The sequence below is a fragment of the Thamnophis elegans genome, chromosome 7, assembly GCF_009769535.1.
Source record: "Thamnophis elegans isolate rThaEle1 chromosome 7, rThaEle1.pri, whole genome shotgun sequence".
NCBI lineage: Eukaryota > Metazoa > Chordata > Lepidosauria > Squamata > Colubridae > Thamnophis > Thamnophis elegans.
Window position 1 is genome coordinate 73,068,641 of NC_045547.1, and position 19,806 is coordinate 73,088,446.

General features: G+C 45.0%; 1 protein-coding gene across 2 annotated transcripts in view; it reads right to left on the bottom strand.

Moving 5' to 3' along the window:
* KIAA0930 (KIAA0930 ortholog) overlaps positions 1 to 19,806 on the bottom strand; it is a 70,105-nt gene that overhangs the window by 15,220 nt on the left and 35,079 nt on the right. For both annotated transcript variants that reach the window (XM_032221468.1, XM_032221469.1), the window contains 2 exons: positions 8,744 to 8,892; positions 1,758 to 1,862 (listed from right to left, as the gene is read on the bottom strand). In XM_032221468.1, the coding sequence (XP_032077359.1) occupies positions 1,758 to 1,862; positions 8,744 to 8,892 (254 nt within the window). The remainder of the gene's footprint in view (positions 1 to 1,757; positions 1,863 to 8,743; positions 8,893 to 19,806) is intronic.

Genomic DNA, 19,806 nt, shown 5'->3' on the forward strand with positions numbered 1-19,806 from the left:
AATATCACAGCGCGACCCGTCAAAACCGCGCTCGACTAAACTGCGCCCAATTAAACCGCGTCGCTGACGTCATCAACAGGGCCACAACAGCCAGCGCGGAGAAAGAAGGGCACTTTAAATAGTGCTTTGAAAGCAAGCCGATTCAATTTAAGGTAAGGGTTAGGTTTAGGGTTAGGTTTAGGGTTAGGGTTAGCTTTAGGGTTAGGTTAAGGGTTAGGGTTAGGTTTAGGGTTAGGTTAAGGTTAGGTTTAGGGTTAGGTTTAGGGTTAGGGTTAGGGTTAGGTTTAGGATTAGGTTTAGGTTTAGGGGGGTTAGGTTTAGGGGTTAATTTTAGGTTTAGGGTTTACAGCGTGCTTCTGTCTCCGCACTGTTGTCGCCCTGTTGATGACATCAGCGACGCGGTTTAGTCGGGCGCAGTTTAGTCGAGCGCGATTTTATGGTGGAACCATATCACAGGCTTCGTTTGTTTGTTTGTTTGTTTGTTTGAGAAAGCCAAAGGAGGGCAACTTTCTATAAATGATTATAATCTCTGGAATTGAAACAAAATCACAAAGGAGCGTGTGATGTCTGGCACTTTGATTAATAACACAAACGCTAATTTTAGACTGACAAACCTCCACAAGCAATTTTCTTTTTAAAAGCAGCCAGGTTTTTTTCACTCCAGTACCCCATTCCAAGTGGCTGTTTTGTCCAGGACTTGTAATCACAAGGCAGAGGATGAACAACACGTAGTATCCTTGTCCATTCTGCACTGCTATAGGATCATCAGCTTACGTGTAATCTCTTTAGCCAAGGTGAAATTGCCGAGGAACAAATAACCTTAGGTAAAGGTTCCCCTCGCACATATGTGCTAGTCGTTCCTGACTCTAGGAGGCGGTGCTCATCTCTGTTTCAAAGCCGAAGAGCCAGCGCTGTCCAAAGACGTCTCCGTGGTCATGTGGCCGGCATGGATAAATGCCGAAGGTGCACGGAACGCTGTTACCTTCCCACCAAATGTGGCTCCTATTTTTTCTACTTGCATTTTTACGTGCTTTCGAACTGCTAGGTTGGCAGAAGCTGGGACAAGTAACGGGAGCTCACTCCATCACGGGGCACTAGGGATTCGAACCGCTGAACTGCCAACCTCTCTTATCGATAAGCTCAGCATCTTAGCCACTGAGCCACCCTTCAAATCGTGACCCGTCAAAAGCGCGAACGTCATAAGCGCGCCAACAACACCGCGGCGCTAAAACCGCGATTTCAAAACCGCGCCAACAGCGCGCCGACAGAAGCGCGATTTCATTTAAGGTAAGATTTACAGCTAGGTTTAGGGTTAGGTTGAGGGTTAGGTTTAGGGTTAGGTTTAGGGTTAGGTTGAGGGTTAGGTTTAGGGTCAGGTTGAGGGTTAGGTTTAGGTTTAGGATTAGGTTGAGGGTTAGGTTGAGGGTTACGTTATAGCGCACTTCTGTCGGCGCGCTTTTGTCGGCGCGCTTTAGGGCTAATTAGTTGCTAATTCGTTGCGCGGTTTTGTCACCACGCTTTAGACACCGCAGTTTAGTCAGGCGCGCTTTTGTTGTGCGCGCATTTGTGGTAGAACCCCTTCAAATAACCTTACTACAGGTTTAAATAGATAGGAAGTCTCAAAATGACCACCTGATTGGTAGATGGTGCAGATTCAAGCCAAGGTACCATACTCATTCTCAAAATACCCCGCGAATTGCATACATTCCCCTCTTCTAGCGCCAGCAAGCTTTGGAGAAGAGAAAGTCTGAGATCACCTTCTGTAGTATAAGGTTCAGGTAGACGCACTCCTCCCAATCAATGTCAGGATCACCCAAACCTGGAAGCTTCTTGGAATCTCTGCGGTATACTTCAACGTCAACCTGATAAAACAAAGCCCAACAGTGCAGGTAAGAATCACACTATAACTGGAAATCTATAGTATTTTGGGGAGTCGGGTTCAGAAGTTTTCTAAGAAAGGATGGTGATTAGTTCGCAGGCTCAGGATCAAGTCACACATGCCGAGCCGAGGTGGCGCAGTGGGTAGAGTGCAGTACTGCAGGCCACTTCAGCTGACTGCTATCTGCAGTTCAGCGGTTCAAATCTCACCGGCTCAAGGTTGACTCAGCCTTCCATCCTTCCGAGGTGGGTGAAATGAGGACCCAGACTGTGGGGGGCGATATGCTGACTCTGTAAACCGCTTAGGGAGGGCTGAAAGCCCTATGAAGCAGTATATAAGTCTAACTGCTATTCAAGTCAAATATGGATAGTAAATGTTCCCAGTGAAATGCAGCTTCATCTTTCAAGATTACACCTACAGCATAAAGCTGATGGTCTTCTCTGGTGAACAACAATTAACAGGCTGCACTTATGCTTGCAGATGGTTTGGCTTTGAGTGTTTCATCCTTTTTATGTGTGTAAGCCCCTGGGAATCATTGGATTCCAGTGGTACATAAATGAAAACAAGCAAACAAGTAAATTGCATTGGGTTTCAGCAAGTACCGAAAGAGCGGCAATTAATTCATTGGGAAAGGAAATACCTCTATTAACATGTCCTATGATAATTTAGTTGATTTATAATCCCATTTGCAGTCTTGCCATTAAAAAGTAGCAGCTCTGATTTTATTAGTTTGAATGCAGGAAGAAATGGATAAAACGTCATTTGTGATTCAGGTAAAATCGGGAGGGAAGCAAAACGGGGGGAAATGACAATAAGTCATATAGAGTGAAATATCTGCGGCAGAGAAGCATTTCAAATGAAGAAGAGCTAGACCGAGATTGGACAAATTAAAGGTAAAAGGTTCTCCTCGCACATATGTGCTAGTCGTTCCCGACTCTAGGGGACGGTGCGCATCTCCGTTTCAAAGCCGAAGAACCAGTGCTGTCCAAAGACATCTCCCTGGTCATGTGGCCGGCATGCAGAGGTGGGTTCCTGCCAGTTCGCACCAGTTCGGTAGAACCGGTTCGTCAAATCTACCGAACCGGTTAGAAGAGGTTCCACCAGTGGACCCGGAAAGCAGGCCACACCTACAGAAGAGGTTCCAAAATTTTTTGAAACCCACCACTCACACACACACACACACACACACACACACACTCAGACTCACAGAGAGAGAGAGAAAGAGAAAGAAAGGAAGAAAGAAAGAAATAAAAAAAGAAAGAAAGAAAAAGTGGGAAAGAGATGAAAAAAAAAGAAAAAAGGGACAGAGAGACAAAAGGAACGAGAGAGAGAGACAGAGACAGAGACAGAGAGACACAGAGACAGACACAGAACACACCTGGCCGGCAAGCCACTCCCACCAGGTCACATAGCCGGCAAGCCACTCCCACAAAGGAGGCCACACCTACAGAGTAGGTTCGAAAATTTTTTGAAACCCACCACTGCCGGCATGACTAAATGCCAAAGGCGCACGGAACGCTGTTACCTTCCCATCAAAGGTTTTTCTATTTGCAACTTTACATGCTTTCAAACTGTTCAGTTGGTAGAAGCTGGGACAAGTAAAGGGAGTTCACTCCATTACATGGCACTAGAAATTCAACCGCTGAACTGCCAACCAGTGTCTTAACCACCGAGCCACCGTGTCCCTTTGGACAAATTATTAATGTAATTAAAATAATTAATTTAACAAATTATTTATTTATTGGACAAATTATGAGGGGGTTATTGATCCGTACTCTGAAGATTAATGCATTTTTCTCCTTCTTGGAAGAGCAGTAATCTAGGCACAAAAAATCTCCATTTCTATTCTAACCGCTACCATCAATAACAGCAAACTGTTATGCCCCAAAAGTTGAGAAGCTCACACATTTTATCTCTTTCAGCCAAGTGAAATGTTGACTCAGGCCGACAGAGAAAAGTCTGGCACAGCTTTGCTCCTGTCTCAGAGTGAGTTGTTTTCCTTTCTATTTAAAAAGAAATCACAAGTGCACACACCCCAGCCTTGAGCTGCAAACTCAGCTCTTTTTAGTGATTGTTTTGAAGAAAAAATCTCAAAAATGCGTGGGAGGTCGCTTTTACTGTTCCCCTTTTCTACGTGGCAGATATTGCCAGAAACTGGACAATTAGTGCTATGCAGAGTCCTTATCTGCTTCAAATCACCTCTGCCTTTCAAATATAAACATACATGCATGTATGTTTGTATGTATGCATGTATGTGTATTCTGCTCTTGTGTTGCCAAGAACGGACATCCAGATTCATTATGTGAGCTGACTTAATTTATTCCTGGAATAAGCTATGTTTCTTTTAATGGATTTTTGCAGAGAGTTATGTGTAGTAATAGTCCTTGACTTATGACCATGATGGCAAACCTATGGCATGTGTGCTAGAGGTGGCAAGCAGCGCCTTCTCTGTTGAGCCAAGGTGGCGCAGTGGTTAAATGCAGCACTGCAGGCAACTTCAGCTGACTGCAGTTCTGCAGTTCAGCTGTTCAAATCTCATCGGCTCAGGGTTGACTCAGCCTTCCATCCTTCCGAGGTGGGTAAAATGAGGACCCGGATTGTTGTTGGGGGCGATATGCTGACTCTGTAAACCGCTTAGAGAGGGCTGAAAGCCCTATGAAGCGGTATATAAATCTAACTGCTATTGCTATTGCTATTGTTGGCACGCAAGCCATCACTCCAGTTCACCTCCTCCGCAAATGCGTGTGCACTTCTCACCAGCCAGTTGGTCTTCGGGTCTCTGCCGCGCATGCGTGGGGGGGAGGGGTGCATGCATAGGGCCGCACACGCATTGCATTTGGGGGGGTTCGGGTGCGCGTGCATGTATTTACGCGCATGCACACACACTTTGGGCACTTGGTCCGGGAAAGTTTAGTCATCCCTCACTTATGACCACAATTGGGATCAGAATTTTCCATTGCTAAGCAAGGCAATTATTGCTAATTGCAATTATTAAGTGAATTAAGCCAACTTTGCTTGCCAGAATTCAGCCAGGAAGGTCGCAAGTGGTGATCACAGGACCCGGGGATGCTACTAATGGCTAGTACAAATATATGCAGGTGACCAAGTATCTGGATTTTGACTGTGTGACCATGGGGATGCCGCAGCAATTGCAAGGGCGAGGACCAGTGGTGGGTTCCTACTGGTTCAGACTGGTTCGGCCAAACCGGTAGTGTTTTGGTGGCTTGGGTCACTGGAACCAGCAGAGACCCAGGCCTGCAACACCACCAAACTGGTTCTCTGGGTGGCGCCATCTTGTTTTTCCAGTTCTGTACATGCGCAGAACAATTTTAATTGCCCTGTGCATGCACGGGCAAAGGAAACTGGCAGTAGTGCCTCCCGGAACCCACCCCTGGCAAGGACCAGTTGTAAAGTCACATTTTTCAGTGTCATTGTAACTTCAAACTAAGCAATGGTTGTGTTGTGGTCTGCCAGCAGCCTGCAGAACTGGCAGCAGAGTCAGACAATAACGAGGTTGGGGAGGAACATGGGCCAGTCCTGGAGGCTGAGGAAAACTGAGACGAGGGCTCTGTGTCAGAGGCTGAGGAAGCTAGACAGCCGCAAGGCAGAGGAACAGCTGGAGCCTGTTCCCACTGCGTGCATGCGCAGAGCTGCCAGATGACAAGAACAATTAAGAAAGCAGGGTCTACTCAAGCGTAAAGCCACACCTTGGAGGTGATTGGCCCCTCCCATAGGAAATGAAAGAGGAGCGAATGTGGAGTGGGCTTTTGCAGAAAACAATTTGTTCATCGGTCTGGAAAGTTCTGTTTGTGAGAAACTCTGTGCCAAGTTTTGCTTTGCTCTGTGTTTGGACTCTAGTTATCTGGCAGCGCATCTAACGGGATAAGGTACGTGTGGATAAACATTCCTTTGAAAGACTGTTTGCCAAGACTTGCTGACTGTGAATGAAAGGAATTCACAGTCGTGAAAAATAAGAGGTTTTGTTGGGACTAAGACTTTGCTTTTCCTTTGTAAGGAAGCCTGGGTCAGAACAGGTTGTAAGTCAAGGACTCCTGTAAGGTCTTCACAAATCATCTTGAACTGTGTGGTTGGAAAGTATATAGACGTCTGCGTATCTGTCCTTTTTTTTTTAGTTTTTTACACTAATAATAAAAACAGTAGGAAATACCTAGCATTGGTAGAGTAAATGTTCAATGTTATCTCAATCTTTGTAAAGTCCCAAATGTTTGTATTCTTAACCATCTTTTCCAGGCAAATCTGCTAAACTATTTTATTGAATTAAGAACTAACTCTTAATGAATTCATCAATAATGAAAAGTTATGTGAGTTGATAGACTTTCTGCTTGATGGTTCAGCAATGTAAGACAAGCTCCATTATATTCTTCTAAAGATATCCTGTCACCTGTATTGTATGACAAGGAGTATTTTATTAAGCTTCAGATGAGAAGTAAACCTTCACTCAGTCTCATCAATTGTAGTGACAATTAAGTTTGGAGCAGATCAACCTTCAGATGACAATCAAGCCAAGCCGGGAGATTAGGAACGGTGGTTGTGTTGATATCAGCCATCTTCCATGGCATAGCTAATTATAACATGGATTGTGGGGGAAAAACAAGCTAAAATGCCAAGATTGAATCACGTTGCTTCTTTCAAACCTTAACACTTTTCAACTTGCCAATGAAGGGGAAATGGAATGCTGAGAACGTATGCAGAGATTGTGAGAATCTGCCCACTATAAAGGTCACCACTGCAGGTGCTGGAGAAAGAGATGGACTGTTCCCATAACAAAAGGACATCTCATAATTGGACAATGTGATCATCCAGGAGTGGAGAGAAGAGGAAGCTATAGTTTAACCAGGCAACGTTTGCACAGGAAAACCAGAGCTGGTTTTGTTTCTTCAGTACCATAATGGTGTATCCAATAAAGTTTTACTTTTGGGATTTCAAGGCTCCCGAGAGTGTTTCCTTATTGTGGGTTCACTAGTCAGACAGTTGATGTAAAATATATGTATGACTAAGTATCTAAGCAGAATACTTTAGTAATAGCAAGAAACCTCCTATCCTACAAAGGAATGCATGTCCCACCAAAGAGTTGAGACCATGATTTGTCCCAATTGAACACAAATCATGGTCAATTGCACATCTCTCAAAATCAAGGTCAGATAAAAGGTTAAAAAAAAAACAACCCTATTAAGCAGCTGGATTAGCCTTGAAACTGTTTCTGACCACTCCCCCATCAAAAGAAATATTATTTTTTTGCAATATTTCTCAACCTTGGCAACTTTAAGATGTGTGGACTTCAACTCCCAGAATTCTCCAGCCAACCATGTCGCCTGGGGAATGCTGGGAATTTAAACCCACACATCTTAAAGCAGCCAAGGTTGAAAAACACTGACTTTTTGAATGGATCTGAAGCTTAGCTGAGTCCATTGTTAGCAAACAGCAGACAACATAGTAATGGCATTTAATATGTATCTATGGAAGCCAAAATTCATGAGGACTCTGGCAGCCCTTTTTCTCACTTACACATTTAATTAAAAGGCAGGAGCTTTTGTGAGCATACTAATCAGCCCTGATTCCATTCAAATTGGAGACTGGCAATTTGAAGAGAGATAGATTTGAATGCTCAATTTGAGAGCAAAACAATTCAATTTATTTTGGGATCTAATTTAAAAAGGAGACCTTTTTAGACTGAAGCAGTCTATCAATTTTATACATAAATAAAAATTAGCACGGATTGCCTGCCACAATATCCTTCAAAAGAAACCACTGCTTGACAACTGGCCAGATACAAGGATTATTAGAATCGCTTTAAATTTGCAAGCTCTGTTTTATTGCAGTAGTAATCAAGAGGGAGCCACTGAGTTAAAAAATGCAATATTGTTCACGCCCAGGGGGATTTCACGTTAAACAAACAGAACTGGTACAAAATTCTTGTTTTGTATTCACTCTAAGAAGTGACAGGTGGAGATGGCTATAAATCACAAAGCATTAATTTCATGCTTCACAAATGAAGCAAATATTTAACCAACAGAGACTTCTTAAACCCACGTTGGAGGGGGGGGGGGGAACTTTGACAAACTAGTTTTGCTTTGTGAGAATAACCTGAAAAGAGAGCACAAAATCAAATATATGTAACATAGTTTCCTGTATTTGTACGAAGCTGTATTTCTAGAAATATTTTCAAGTAGATAGAATAAATCTGAAATGCAAGATTAATAGGAGCCGTTATTTCTCTTTTTGTTCTGGGAAAAACTGTCAAAAGTCTAAATGAAGGCAGTTCCAATCTTTATGCAATATTATTAGATGTATAATTACATTCTTTATAACATAGGAATAGCGCTTTATAGTTTTCATTTTATTTTAACCATTTTCTGCTCTCTGTCTCTGTTTCTCTCTAGAACAGGGGTCTCCAGTCCCTGGATGGTGGACCTACACAGGGCCGTGGCATGCCAGCAATGGGGCCACACAAACAAGCGAAGTCCCATCCGCGAGATGCAGGCGGCATGCAAAACAATGCCACGAGCTGTTTTTTGCTCAGTTTTGGGGGGCCCAGCCCCCAGGAGCACTCTATAAATCTCTTAAAGGCTATTCATGCCTTTTTTTAAAAAAAAACAGGCCTGCTTTTGCGAAAAACAGGCCGTTTTTGGGAGGTTTGCAGAGTGCAAAAACTTTTTTTAAAATTTGCTCCTTCAAAATCTTGGTGCGTCTTATACTCCGATGCGTATTATATTCTGAAAAATACGGGTATGTCCTTGATCTACTTTCTAATTTTCTGTCAGCTGAAGAGGAAACCCATTTGCCATTTATGAGAGGAGAACAAGGACTGTCTTCCTTGGAGTTCCAGCTTGTCAATCAACCTACCTTCTTTTCTTCTACGCCATCTCCGCTAACATAGGCCAGCCTCCTGCGAACATAGAAGAGCATATCATCTTGCCTCGGGGCCCATTTCTCCATAAAGTAGGTGGAAAACATCCATGTCCAGAATACGATGCGGTCATCTTTGAAAAAACCTAACACGGAAGTCAAAGGAAGGATTAAGAATCCGAGATAGTACATTGCATTTGTTGAGTTTAATACAAAGGTATCAAGTGGAAAATTGGCAAGCAGCGCAGATGGCCTCCCAGTTACACAAGTCTTATCTCGCCTTATATGACACCTTGTTATTTATTTAATTTGTATCCCGTCTTTATTATTTTTACAAATAAAACTCATGGCGGAGAACATATCCTACACACCCTCCTCTTCCTATTTTCCATACAACAACCACCTTGTGAGATGGGTTGGGCTGAAAGAGAGCCCAAACCCCCTCTTTATTAAGCTAATGTGAATTCCCCTCATTCACATCCAGCAAAGTCCTGGCAAACAGTCTTTCAAGGGTGTATTTAACACCACAGACCTTATCAGGCTTGGAGAGCTGCCAGGCCGATATCTTCTGAACTCAACGCTGTACAAGAAAATACTTGGGAAGGAGTCTCTGAAAGTCACAAACAAATCTTCACACTAATTAAGCAAACTAATTGTCTCCTGCAAACTCCCCTCCCCTTTGGCTCCTCTTTATTCCCTATGGGAGGGACCTTTCACTGTCCACCTGTGCCTTTACTCCCCAGTCAGCCCTTGTTCCTTAACTATTCCATTCTCCTGGCAGCTCTGCGCAGGCACACACTGGGAACAGGCTGCAGCTGTTCTTCTGCCCCACTGATCTCCGACGCCAAAGGCAGCTGATAACTGTCGGACGGCCCTGGCTTCATCTCTGCCTACAACACAGAGTCCTCCCCAGACTCCAGGACTGGCCCATGTTTCTCCCTAACCTTCTCACTGTCGGATTCTGCCACCAGCTCTGCTGGCTGCTAGCGGGCCACAACTGAGTGGGCTAAAGTCAGCCAGCTGGCTTTCATGGCTAAGGCAGGACTTGAAATCATGATCTCTTGCTTTCTAAGCCTAGTGTCTTAACCACGAGAGCAAATTGGCTCTTATGACATCTAAGTTCTCATATCATTTTAGGGCAAGATCTAAGTCTAGCCATCTCTAGATTTCTTCAACTGCGATTCTCAGGACTTCCCACAACAAAGACCACAATCTCATAAAATCCCTTCTATTGTAAAAAAATCGGTAAAACATTGAAACTCTTTCTGGCCAAGTGATAGAGCCGAGGTGGCGAAGTGGTTAAATGCAGCACTGCAGGCTACTTCAGCTGACTGCAGTTCTGCAGCTCGGCTGTTCAAATCTCACCGGCTCAGGGTTGACTCAGCCTTCCATCCCTCCGAGGTGGGTAAAATGAGGACCCGGATTGTTGTTGGGGGCAATATGCTGACTCTGTAAACTGCTTAGAGAGGGCTGAAAGCCCTATGAAGCGGTATATAAGTCTAACTGCTATTGCTATTGCTATCTCTATTTGTTGAGAGGTAAAAGTTTACTTGCTCAGAAACACACGTGTGTGCCAGGGAGTATTTTCCTGAGGCAAATGATTGTGAAGTTCATTAGAATTTGACCTCCATTTATTACTGTCTATTACTTAAATCTGTCAGCCAAAAAATGGAGTCTCGCAGCATTCTGCCAAGGCAATTTGGCAAGATTTGCCTACATCAATAATTTCATTGCAACCCTGCGTCGGTTTGCTTGACAAACACATTAGGCTTGAAAAAGTATTTCCCCAACCATTTGGCAGGGAGTAAAAGCCGTACAACAAAAAGTAAAATATCTTCCTTTTCCGACAATTTCTTTGGCTGTAGATAGTTTGTTGAGGGATGAATTAAGACGATGACTTTTCAAATCAGGAAATCCAGCAATGTGGAAAGATTAGCAGATTCCCTTCCCAGTTTTCCCTGAGAAAGCTAACCACTACCGCAGTGGTGGGTTTCTAACTGGTTTACTACCGGTTCGCTGAGAGACGGCGTTTTGTATGTGTGCAAACATTTTGTGCGCGCGCTGCTCGCTTTTTTTTGCCTCATAGCTGTGCACGCACAGTTTACTGAAAACTGTTCTGCGCATGCGCAGAAGCATGCCGGCGATGGGAGAAGAGATCAAGGAACCGGTTCAGGGTCATGACAGTCCTGGGTCATTGCTGGTTTCAGTGACCCAGGCCGAAAACTACTACCGGTTCGGTCGAACCGGTCGATACCGGTAGGAACCCACCTCTGCACCACCGAGATGGATGCTAAAGATATGGAGCTGCACATATAGGTAGTCCTCAACTTACACCGGAGATTGTTTTGGGATGTTTTGCAGTAACCAATTTTTACCTTAGATTTATGACCATTTTTCACAATCTAAGCCAAGGGTGTCAAACTCAAGGCCTGCAGGCCGGATCTGGTGAAGGAAACAGTGAAGGACCAGCCTGCGGTGCCTCTGCCAGCAAAAACGGAGCTAGGCCCTCCCGCACACAGCCCTCCCAAGCTCCATTTTTGCTGGTAGAGGACTGCAGGAGGCTGTCACAGCCGAAAATCCAGGCCACCATAGGCGCCCCCGACATGAGTGATTTCGAGCTTGCCACGCCCATCCCAGCCACGGGCACCCGCCCCCCTGAGTTCAAACACAACACTGATTTGGCCCTCAATGAAATCGAATTTGATATCCCTGATCAAAGCAGAAAATACTTATTGTAAAACATCCCAGAACAATCTCCAGGGTAATTTAACATACCGTAAATTTAGGAATGTTTGAAAGCATGAAAATTGGGAACTCGGCACTGCTTCCCTGTACTCTGCAATTCCCTATCCCCCTCATTTCCTTTACAATTCAGCGGCCTTCAAGCCTTACTGCTTGAAATGGCTCAAAAATACATATTTAAATCATTTTTTTAAAGAAGTCTTTGGATCAGGGCTTCTCAACTTTAAAAAGTGAGGACTTCATGCCCCAGAATTCCCTTGTATGTCTGGCTGAGGAATTCTGGGAACTGAGGTTCAACATCTTTACAGTTGCCAAGGTTCAAAAAACACTTCTCTGGATACCTATAGCAAGCTGAAGAAAAGTTTTAAAAAATACATCTTTTGATAAGGAAAGGCAAACTAACATGTTATTTCAGTAATCTGAAGATATTTTTCTATTTATTCCTAAGATGTTCTTAAAAGCCGATGAGGTAATGATGAGACTCATCTCTGCAGCAAGTCTTAAATTGGATACGGAAGTAGAATTAGGGCAATGTCTTACTCTGCATTTCAGCTACAAGCGATGTTGGACAGTACACCAGGTGTAACAGATGGCTCAGCTAATCCTCCATGAAGGTTCCAGCTCTTCCATCAAAATTCATTCATTCATTCCTTCATATACTCACACACTCCAGACTTAATTTTTCATGTTTAGAGATAGTGCCTTAACCATAATGATTATTAGAATATTACTGTTAATAACACCAGTGTGTGTTCCTCAGAGCCAACAACATATATTTGGTTTAGTGAAGGTTTCCTTCTTTAAGCATAACAAATTAAGAAATGAACATCTCAACTAATTCCAGGGTGGATTTGATATAAATCAAGTTGATTTAAATCACTAGTAAAAAGGCTTGATTTAAATCAACTTGATTTAAATCATATTTTTTAAAGAGCAACTGTCATCTCTGTCCCATGGTGGCTCCTCCTTTAACTTGCTGTTGACTCACCAATATTGCAGACTATACAACCTCATGCTGCATAATTAAGCTCCATTTCATGCTGAATAAACTAAATTATGAATGTATCTTAAGTAGAAAACTACCTTTAGATAGATTTTTACTCCAAAAGCATTTTATTAAAATAAATTAAATTTTTAAAAATCCAATTTAAAATTTTAAAAATCCAATTTACATTTTTAAAAAATCCAATTTACATTTTAAAAAAGTCCAATTTACATTTTTAAAAAATCCAATTTACATTTTTTTAAAAAAAAATCATCTATTTTTATCCACCCTGACTAACTCTATTTTTAAGGTTGGATGCCACCCGGATCTACTTCTGATTGATTGCTTCCTTCTCTTTGAATTTACAGAATCCTAAATCCATTTTCCTAACCATTACATCCCATTGGTGCCATACAGTGCATTTTTCTAATCCAAAGGTTAATCTCCGATTAGGTCTATTATCTAAGATGTTCTGCTCCTGCAAATTGGCATCACCACACACTGCTTTAGGAAGCGATTATCTTAATAATTATAACCTTAAAGGGATGAGGAGCTTCAATGACCCTGAGAGCAATGCTTAAGGCAGTACGAACGCCATCCTGGTCTAGATTAAAAGGCAAGGGGTGAAGTGAACACACACACACACACACACACACACACACACACACACACACACACACCCCTGAGAATGTAATATTTTGGGGGATTTTAAAAGAAACAAAATAATAGTAGTAACTGTGAGAGGGATCTTGGAGTCCTAGTGGAAAACCATTTAAATATGAGCCAGCCTTGTGCAGCAGCTGCCAAAAAAGCCAACACAGTTCTAGGCTACATAAACAGAGGGATAGAATCAAGATCACGGGAAGTGTTAATACCGCTTTATAAGGCCTTGGTAAGGCCACACTTGGAATGCTGCATTCAGTTTTGGTCACCACGATGTAAAAAAAGATGTTGAGACTCTTGAAAGATTGCAGAGAAGAGCAACAAAGATGATTAGGGGACTGGAGGCTAAAACATATGAAGAACGACTGCAGGAATTGGGTCTATCTAGTCTAATGAAAAGAAGGATTAGGGGAGACATGATAGCAGTGTTCCAATATCTCAGGGGTTGTCACAAAGAAGAGGGAGTCAAACTATTCTCCAAAGCACCTGAGGGTAGAACAAGAAGCAATGGGTGGAAACTAATCAAGGAGAGAAGCAACTTAGAACTAAGAAGAAATTTCCTGACAGTGAGAACAATTAATCAGTGGAACAACTTGCCTCCAGAAGTTGTGAATGCCCCAACACTGGAAGTCTTTAAGAAGATGTTGGATAGCCATTTGTCTGAAACAGTATAGGGTTTCCTGACTAGGCAGGAGGTTGGACTAGAAGACCTCCAAGATCCCTTCCAACTCTGCTTTTATATTATTGTATTATTTAGTGACAGTTTGGAGTTACAATGGCACTGAAAAAAGTGACTTAGGACCATTTTTCACACTTTTTATGACTGTCGCAGCATCCCTCGTGGTTGATTTAGATTCGGATGTGTCAGCTTCTGCTTTGCTGTTGCTTCAGCTGCCATGAAACGGGGAGGGGGGGGCGTGTATGTGGGAGGGATTTAATTGATGTGCTGGAGGAATGTTCTAGGATGTACCAGTCGTTGGGAATTACGCATGCGTACGTGTTTCCCGCCTGCATCAACGGCCTACACATTCCATCTTCGGCCTGTCTTTTTGAAGTTATCTCACACCTGACATTTGAAGGACTTATGATTGGACTGGAGCTTTGATCCTAAGGGGGGGGAACGGGTTTGCCTATATATCAATTGCTTTCGCGCCATATTATTCAGATCTTGCTTCACTACTGCCCGCTTACCATTTATAATTAGTAAAAGTACTTTGGATTTCCAACCCATGGAGTCTCTTAGTCTTCTTTCCTAATTATGGAGTGGAGTGGGCCCTGACAAGAAGCAAGATCTGAATATATCCCTTTCCAGGAGATTTACGTCTGCCGAGAAGGGAAAGAATGTCTTCTCCGACCAAAGAGGAGGAGGGCGCAGCTGGAGGGGATTCCAGTGAACTAGGACCTCCCGACCTTTCTTTACACCAGCCCAGCCCGTCTGACCGACCTCTGCACGAAGATTTATTTCAACTGCAAATTTCCAGTCAGCCTGAACCTTCCCCCCCACCCCGTTGGTCAATTTCAGCGGGGCAAAGAGAGATAGAGACAAGCTGGAATGCTGGGCTCACCCAAAGACCACCTCCACAAACTTCGCTGGAGCCAGGTGCTGTGAGCAAAATTCAGGCGAGTGAAGTCCCTGACTATTGGAACCAAAGGTACTGTGGGGAAAGCAGAGGGGGCGATGAAGGAGAATGGAGAGGCTATCAGCACCGGGGCCCGATGAGAAAACCCCACCGGAGTGAATTACCTGATTATTGGGGTCAAACATTTTTGGAAGAGAGAAGGGGGGAGGAGGAAAGAGACTGGAGAAACTGGCAACGTTACCCACGCCAGGATTCCCCCCCCCCTCGGCCCGCATCTCCCCCTGCGGCTAGAGGTTTCGCTGATCAAAGAGGACCTCCCCCCCAGCCTCCCCCCCGAAGACATCGAATGGCTAAAATCCCTCCCTTGCCTGTACGTTTTAAGGGGGATTCTTCTAGCCTTCCCTCCTTTCTTATGCAAGTTTTTAACTACATGGAAATTTATGGGCGGGACTTTGAATCTGACACTTTAAGGGTCAGAATGATTCTTTTATCTTTGGATGGTGAAGCGGCTACGTGGTCGACTGCTTTGCACATGTCTGGATCTCCCCTCTTGGGGAATTTCAACCGTTTTATGGAGGCTTTCCGTCAACGTTTTGATGACCCATTAACTGAGAAGCGGAACAAATTGAAGTTTTTAACCTTTGACCAGGACGATAGACCTGTCGCCCAATACATCCAGGAATTTCAGTGTCTCTCACAATACATGAGAGGATGGGGGGAGGACGCCCTTCTGGACAGATTTGCCGAAGGGTTGAACGCAGACATTTATCAACAATGTGTCAATCGTAACCTGCCAAGACGCTTAATCACGTGGTTTGAGCATGCTGCAGACGCCGAGCTTGACTTAATCCGTCTGCGTTATGCCACTGAAGAAAGAAGGAAGCGGAAGGAGAAGGCTGCCCGGTCCCTCCCCCCTCCTACTACGCAATCGTTCTCCAAACGACGAGGCGACGCAAGAGGGCCCCCTTCTGGCTCCTCCAGGCCGTTAACATGCTTTCGTTGTGGCAAGCTTGGACACACCGCCCCCGAATGCCGGGCAAAACTGCCTCTCTCTGCCCAACCCCCTCCCAGACGTGAGGACAAGCCTGCCAGGGGCCCTGATAAGAAGAAGAAAGAGACAGCGTTCGCTGGGGAAACCAACCCCCCTCCTTTTGCCCAGCCATTAGAGGGTGACGCAGATGCTAACTCCTCTTCTTCTGAAGACTCTGATGACGACACATCGCCTCGCTGGGTGAGTTCAAACAAGGGGCCCCTTCTCATCCCTATTGAATTAAAAGTTCCTCCTGAGGGGACCCCTACCACCCTCCTAGCTTTACTTGATTCTGGCTGTTCCCGATCCATGATCAATCCCGCCATGGTAGAAAAATTGGGTATCAAATTGCGCACTTTGAAAACCCCGATTGTGTTTTGCCAAATAGATGGCTCGATTGCGGGGGGGGGGCCCGCCCATTTTTTTACTGAGCCTTTGGAAATGAAAATGGGTACCCACACTGAATTAATCTCTTTTGTGGTCGCACCTGGCATGGACAGACCACTCATTTTGGGCATCCCATGGCTCCGGAAGTGGAACCCTCACATAAATTGGCGGACAGGCCCCTTGCGTGTTCGCGCGAAGGTGCCTCCAGTGGGGGAGGGCTCTCCGGACCAACCTGACCTCACTGATGTTCCTGAAGTAGCCGCTAGAGGGCAGGAGAGGATTGCAGGAGAGGAAAAAATCCCGAAAGAATATTTGGATCTTAGGGACGTCTTCAGCGAGCGATCTTCGGACATTCTACCCCCCCACAGGCCTACTGATTGCTCCATTGACATTTTACCCGGGGTCAAACTCCCAAAACCCCGCATTTACTCCATGTCACCCAGGGAAATGGAGGAGATGCGTTCTTTCATTGACAAAAATTTGAATCGTGGTTTCATTGAACCGGCTCGACCCAAAGTGGCTGCCCCTGTCCTATTTCGTGAAAAGAAAGATGGGTCTCTTCGTTTGTGCTGTGACTTTCGCAACCTTAACGCAATCTGTACTCAAAACCTCTACCCACTACCACTGATGAAGGACTTGTTAGCGCAACTTGGGAAGGGCCGCATCTTCACAAAATTGGACCTGCGGGAAGCTTACTATAGAGTACGCATTAAGGAAGGGGACGAATGGAAGACCGCATTCAACTGCCCTCTTGGTTGTTTCCAGTTCCGGGTTATGCCTTTTGGCCTACAGGGGGCTCCTGCTGTGTTCATGCAATTCATTAATGAGATCCTCCACGATCATCTCTATAAGGGCGTTATCGTCTATCTAGACGATATCCTCATTTATACTCGCTCTTACGACCACCACGTCAATCTGGTGCGCACTGTCTTGAAAAAACTCCGTGCTGCCAACCTATATGCCAAATTGTCTAAGTGCGAGTTTCACCAAACGACTATTGACTATCTGGGCTACCGTATCTCCTCGAATGGCGTTGAAATGGACCCTGAAAAAGTGAAGGCGGTCACTGAGTGGGACGCTCCCAAAACTCGTAAACAGTTGCAAAAATTTTTGGGTTTCGCTAATTTCTACCGTCAATTTATTCCCTCTTTTGCCAACATTGCTCTCCCTATCACTAATTTACTCAAGACTAAAGGCACCCGAAGCCTAAACCCAATAAGCCTTTGGACTGGACCATGGAATGCCAGGCGGCATTCGAAAAACTTAAACGCCTTTTTGCCGCTGAACCAGTTCTTAAACATCCTGATCTCAACCAGCCTTTCGTCGTCCAGGCGGATGCCAGTGATGTCGCTGTTGGGGCCGTTCTGCTACAAGCCAATGACCAAGGTAACTTACAGCCTTGCGCGTACACCTCACGTAAACTCACTGACACAGAACGGCGCTGGGCGGTTTGGGAGAAGGAGGCTTTTGCGGTCCGTTGGGCCCTCGCTACTTGGCGCCATTTTCTCGAAGGCTCTAAACACCCATTTGAAGTGTGGACTGACCACAAGAACTTGGAAGCGTTACGCACACCTCGGCGTCTCTCCCCCAAACAGATGCGGTGGGCCCAATATTTTAACCGTTTCAATTTCACTCTCAAGTATATCCCGGGCGGAAAGAACTTCATGGCCGATGCTTTGTCCCGATTACCTCAGTATAATTGTTCCAAACTGAGTATCGTCCAACCGCTCTTGGCAGCTCCGGTACTCACACGTCAGCAGACCAAAGCTCAGGAGGTAGTGCCTCACGATCTACTTTCTGACCTCAAAGCGGCTCTTCCTCAAGACGACTGGTTCCTGGCCCATCGGGACGAGTGCACCATGAGAGACGATCTACCGTGGATAGGTGCTAAATTATACGTCCCCGCTTCCCTACGACTTGTCGTCCTTCGTCGCGCTCATGACTCCAGGATGGCGGGTCATTTTGGATTCGTAAAGACTTTGCACCTTGTAAAGAGACAATTCTGGTGGCCTTCTTTAAAAAAGGACATTGAACTTTATGTGGCCAGTTGCCCAGTTTGCGCTGCCGCCAAAAAGCCGCCGGGGAAACCGCAGGGACTTCTACAGTCTGTCGCACGCCCGGTTGCACCTTGGAAGGAGATTTCTATGGACTTCATTGTTGACCTCCCCGAGAGCCAGGGGCACACCGTCATCTGGGTGGTCACTGATTTGTTTTCCAAGCAAGTTCATTTCGTGCCTTGCCACAAAATTCCTTCCGCCAAGGCATTGGCTAAATTATTTCTTTCCCACATCTACCGGTTACATGGGGTTCCCGACCGTATTATCTCCGATCGTGGAGTCCAATTCACATCTAAATTTTGGAAGGAGTTCCTCGCACGCATTGGTTCCGCCCAAGGCCTTAGCTCCGCCTACCATCCTCAGACTAATGGCGGCTGTGAACGTACTAATTCCGTCCTTGAACAATATTTACGTTGTTTTATCAATTATCAACAGGACGATTGGGTTGACTTGTTACCGCATGCTGAAGTGGCCTATAACAATTCGGTTCACTCCAGTACGGGCTTCACCCCTTTCCGGGTCGTTTACGGCCAGGATTTTGTTCCTATTCCCGAACTGCCTACGGCCCAGCCTCAGGTTCCTTCCGTTGCAGACTGGAGTGAGCGTCTCAGTCGCCTTTGGCCCCTGACTCTTTCCACCTTGGACGCTGCCCATAAGGCTCATAAGAAGCAGGCTGATAAGAAACGCTCTCAGCCCTATGAGTACCACGTTGGGGATTTAGTGTATTTGTCTACAAAATTCTTGCATTCTACACAAAAATCGAAGAAATTGGGTCCCAAATATGTTGGCCCTTTCCCAATTGTGAAAGTTATCAATCCTGTTTCTGTTCGTTTGCAATTGCCCAAGCATCTCAACCGTATCCACCCAGTGTTCCACATTAACCTCATCAAACCAGTTCGGGTGTCCAACCTAAGGCCCGCAGATGACCCTCCGCCTGCTCCGTTACTTGTGGATGGGGAACATCATTTTGAAATTCGTGACATTCTTGATTCCCGTCGGCACCGTAATCGCATCCAATACCTTGTGGCTTGGAAACATTTTCCCCCCTCCCACACTGAATGGGTTGATAAGTCCCACGTTCGTGCGCCCCGCTTACTCCAGAAATTTTATGCTTCTTATCCCGACAAGCCTTGACTTCTCTCCCCTCCCTTTTTCATTTGTTTTGTTATTTGTCTGTTTTGTTTGTGTTTTCTTCCAGGCCTGACAGCCTTTTTCCGGGGGACGGCCGGATGTCAGCTTCTGCTTTGCTGTTGCTTCAGCTGCCATGAAACGGGGAGGGGGGGGCGTGTATGTGGGAGGGATTTAATTGATGTGCTGGAGGAATGTTCTAGGATGTACCAGTCGTTGGGAATTACGCATGCGTACGTGTTTCCCGCCTGCATCAACGGCCTACACATTCCATCTTCGGCCTGTCTTTTTGAAGTTATCTCACACCTGACATTTGAAGGACTTATGATTGGACTGGAGCTTTGATCCTAAGGGGGGGGAACGGGTTTGCCTATATATCAATTGCTTTCGCGCCATATTATTCAGATCTTGCTTCACTACTGCCCGCTTACCATTTATAATTAGTAAAAGTACTTTGGATTTCCAACCCATGGAGTCTCTTAGTCTTC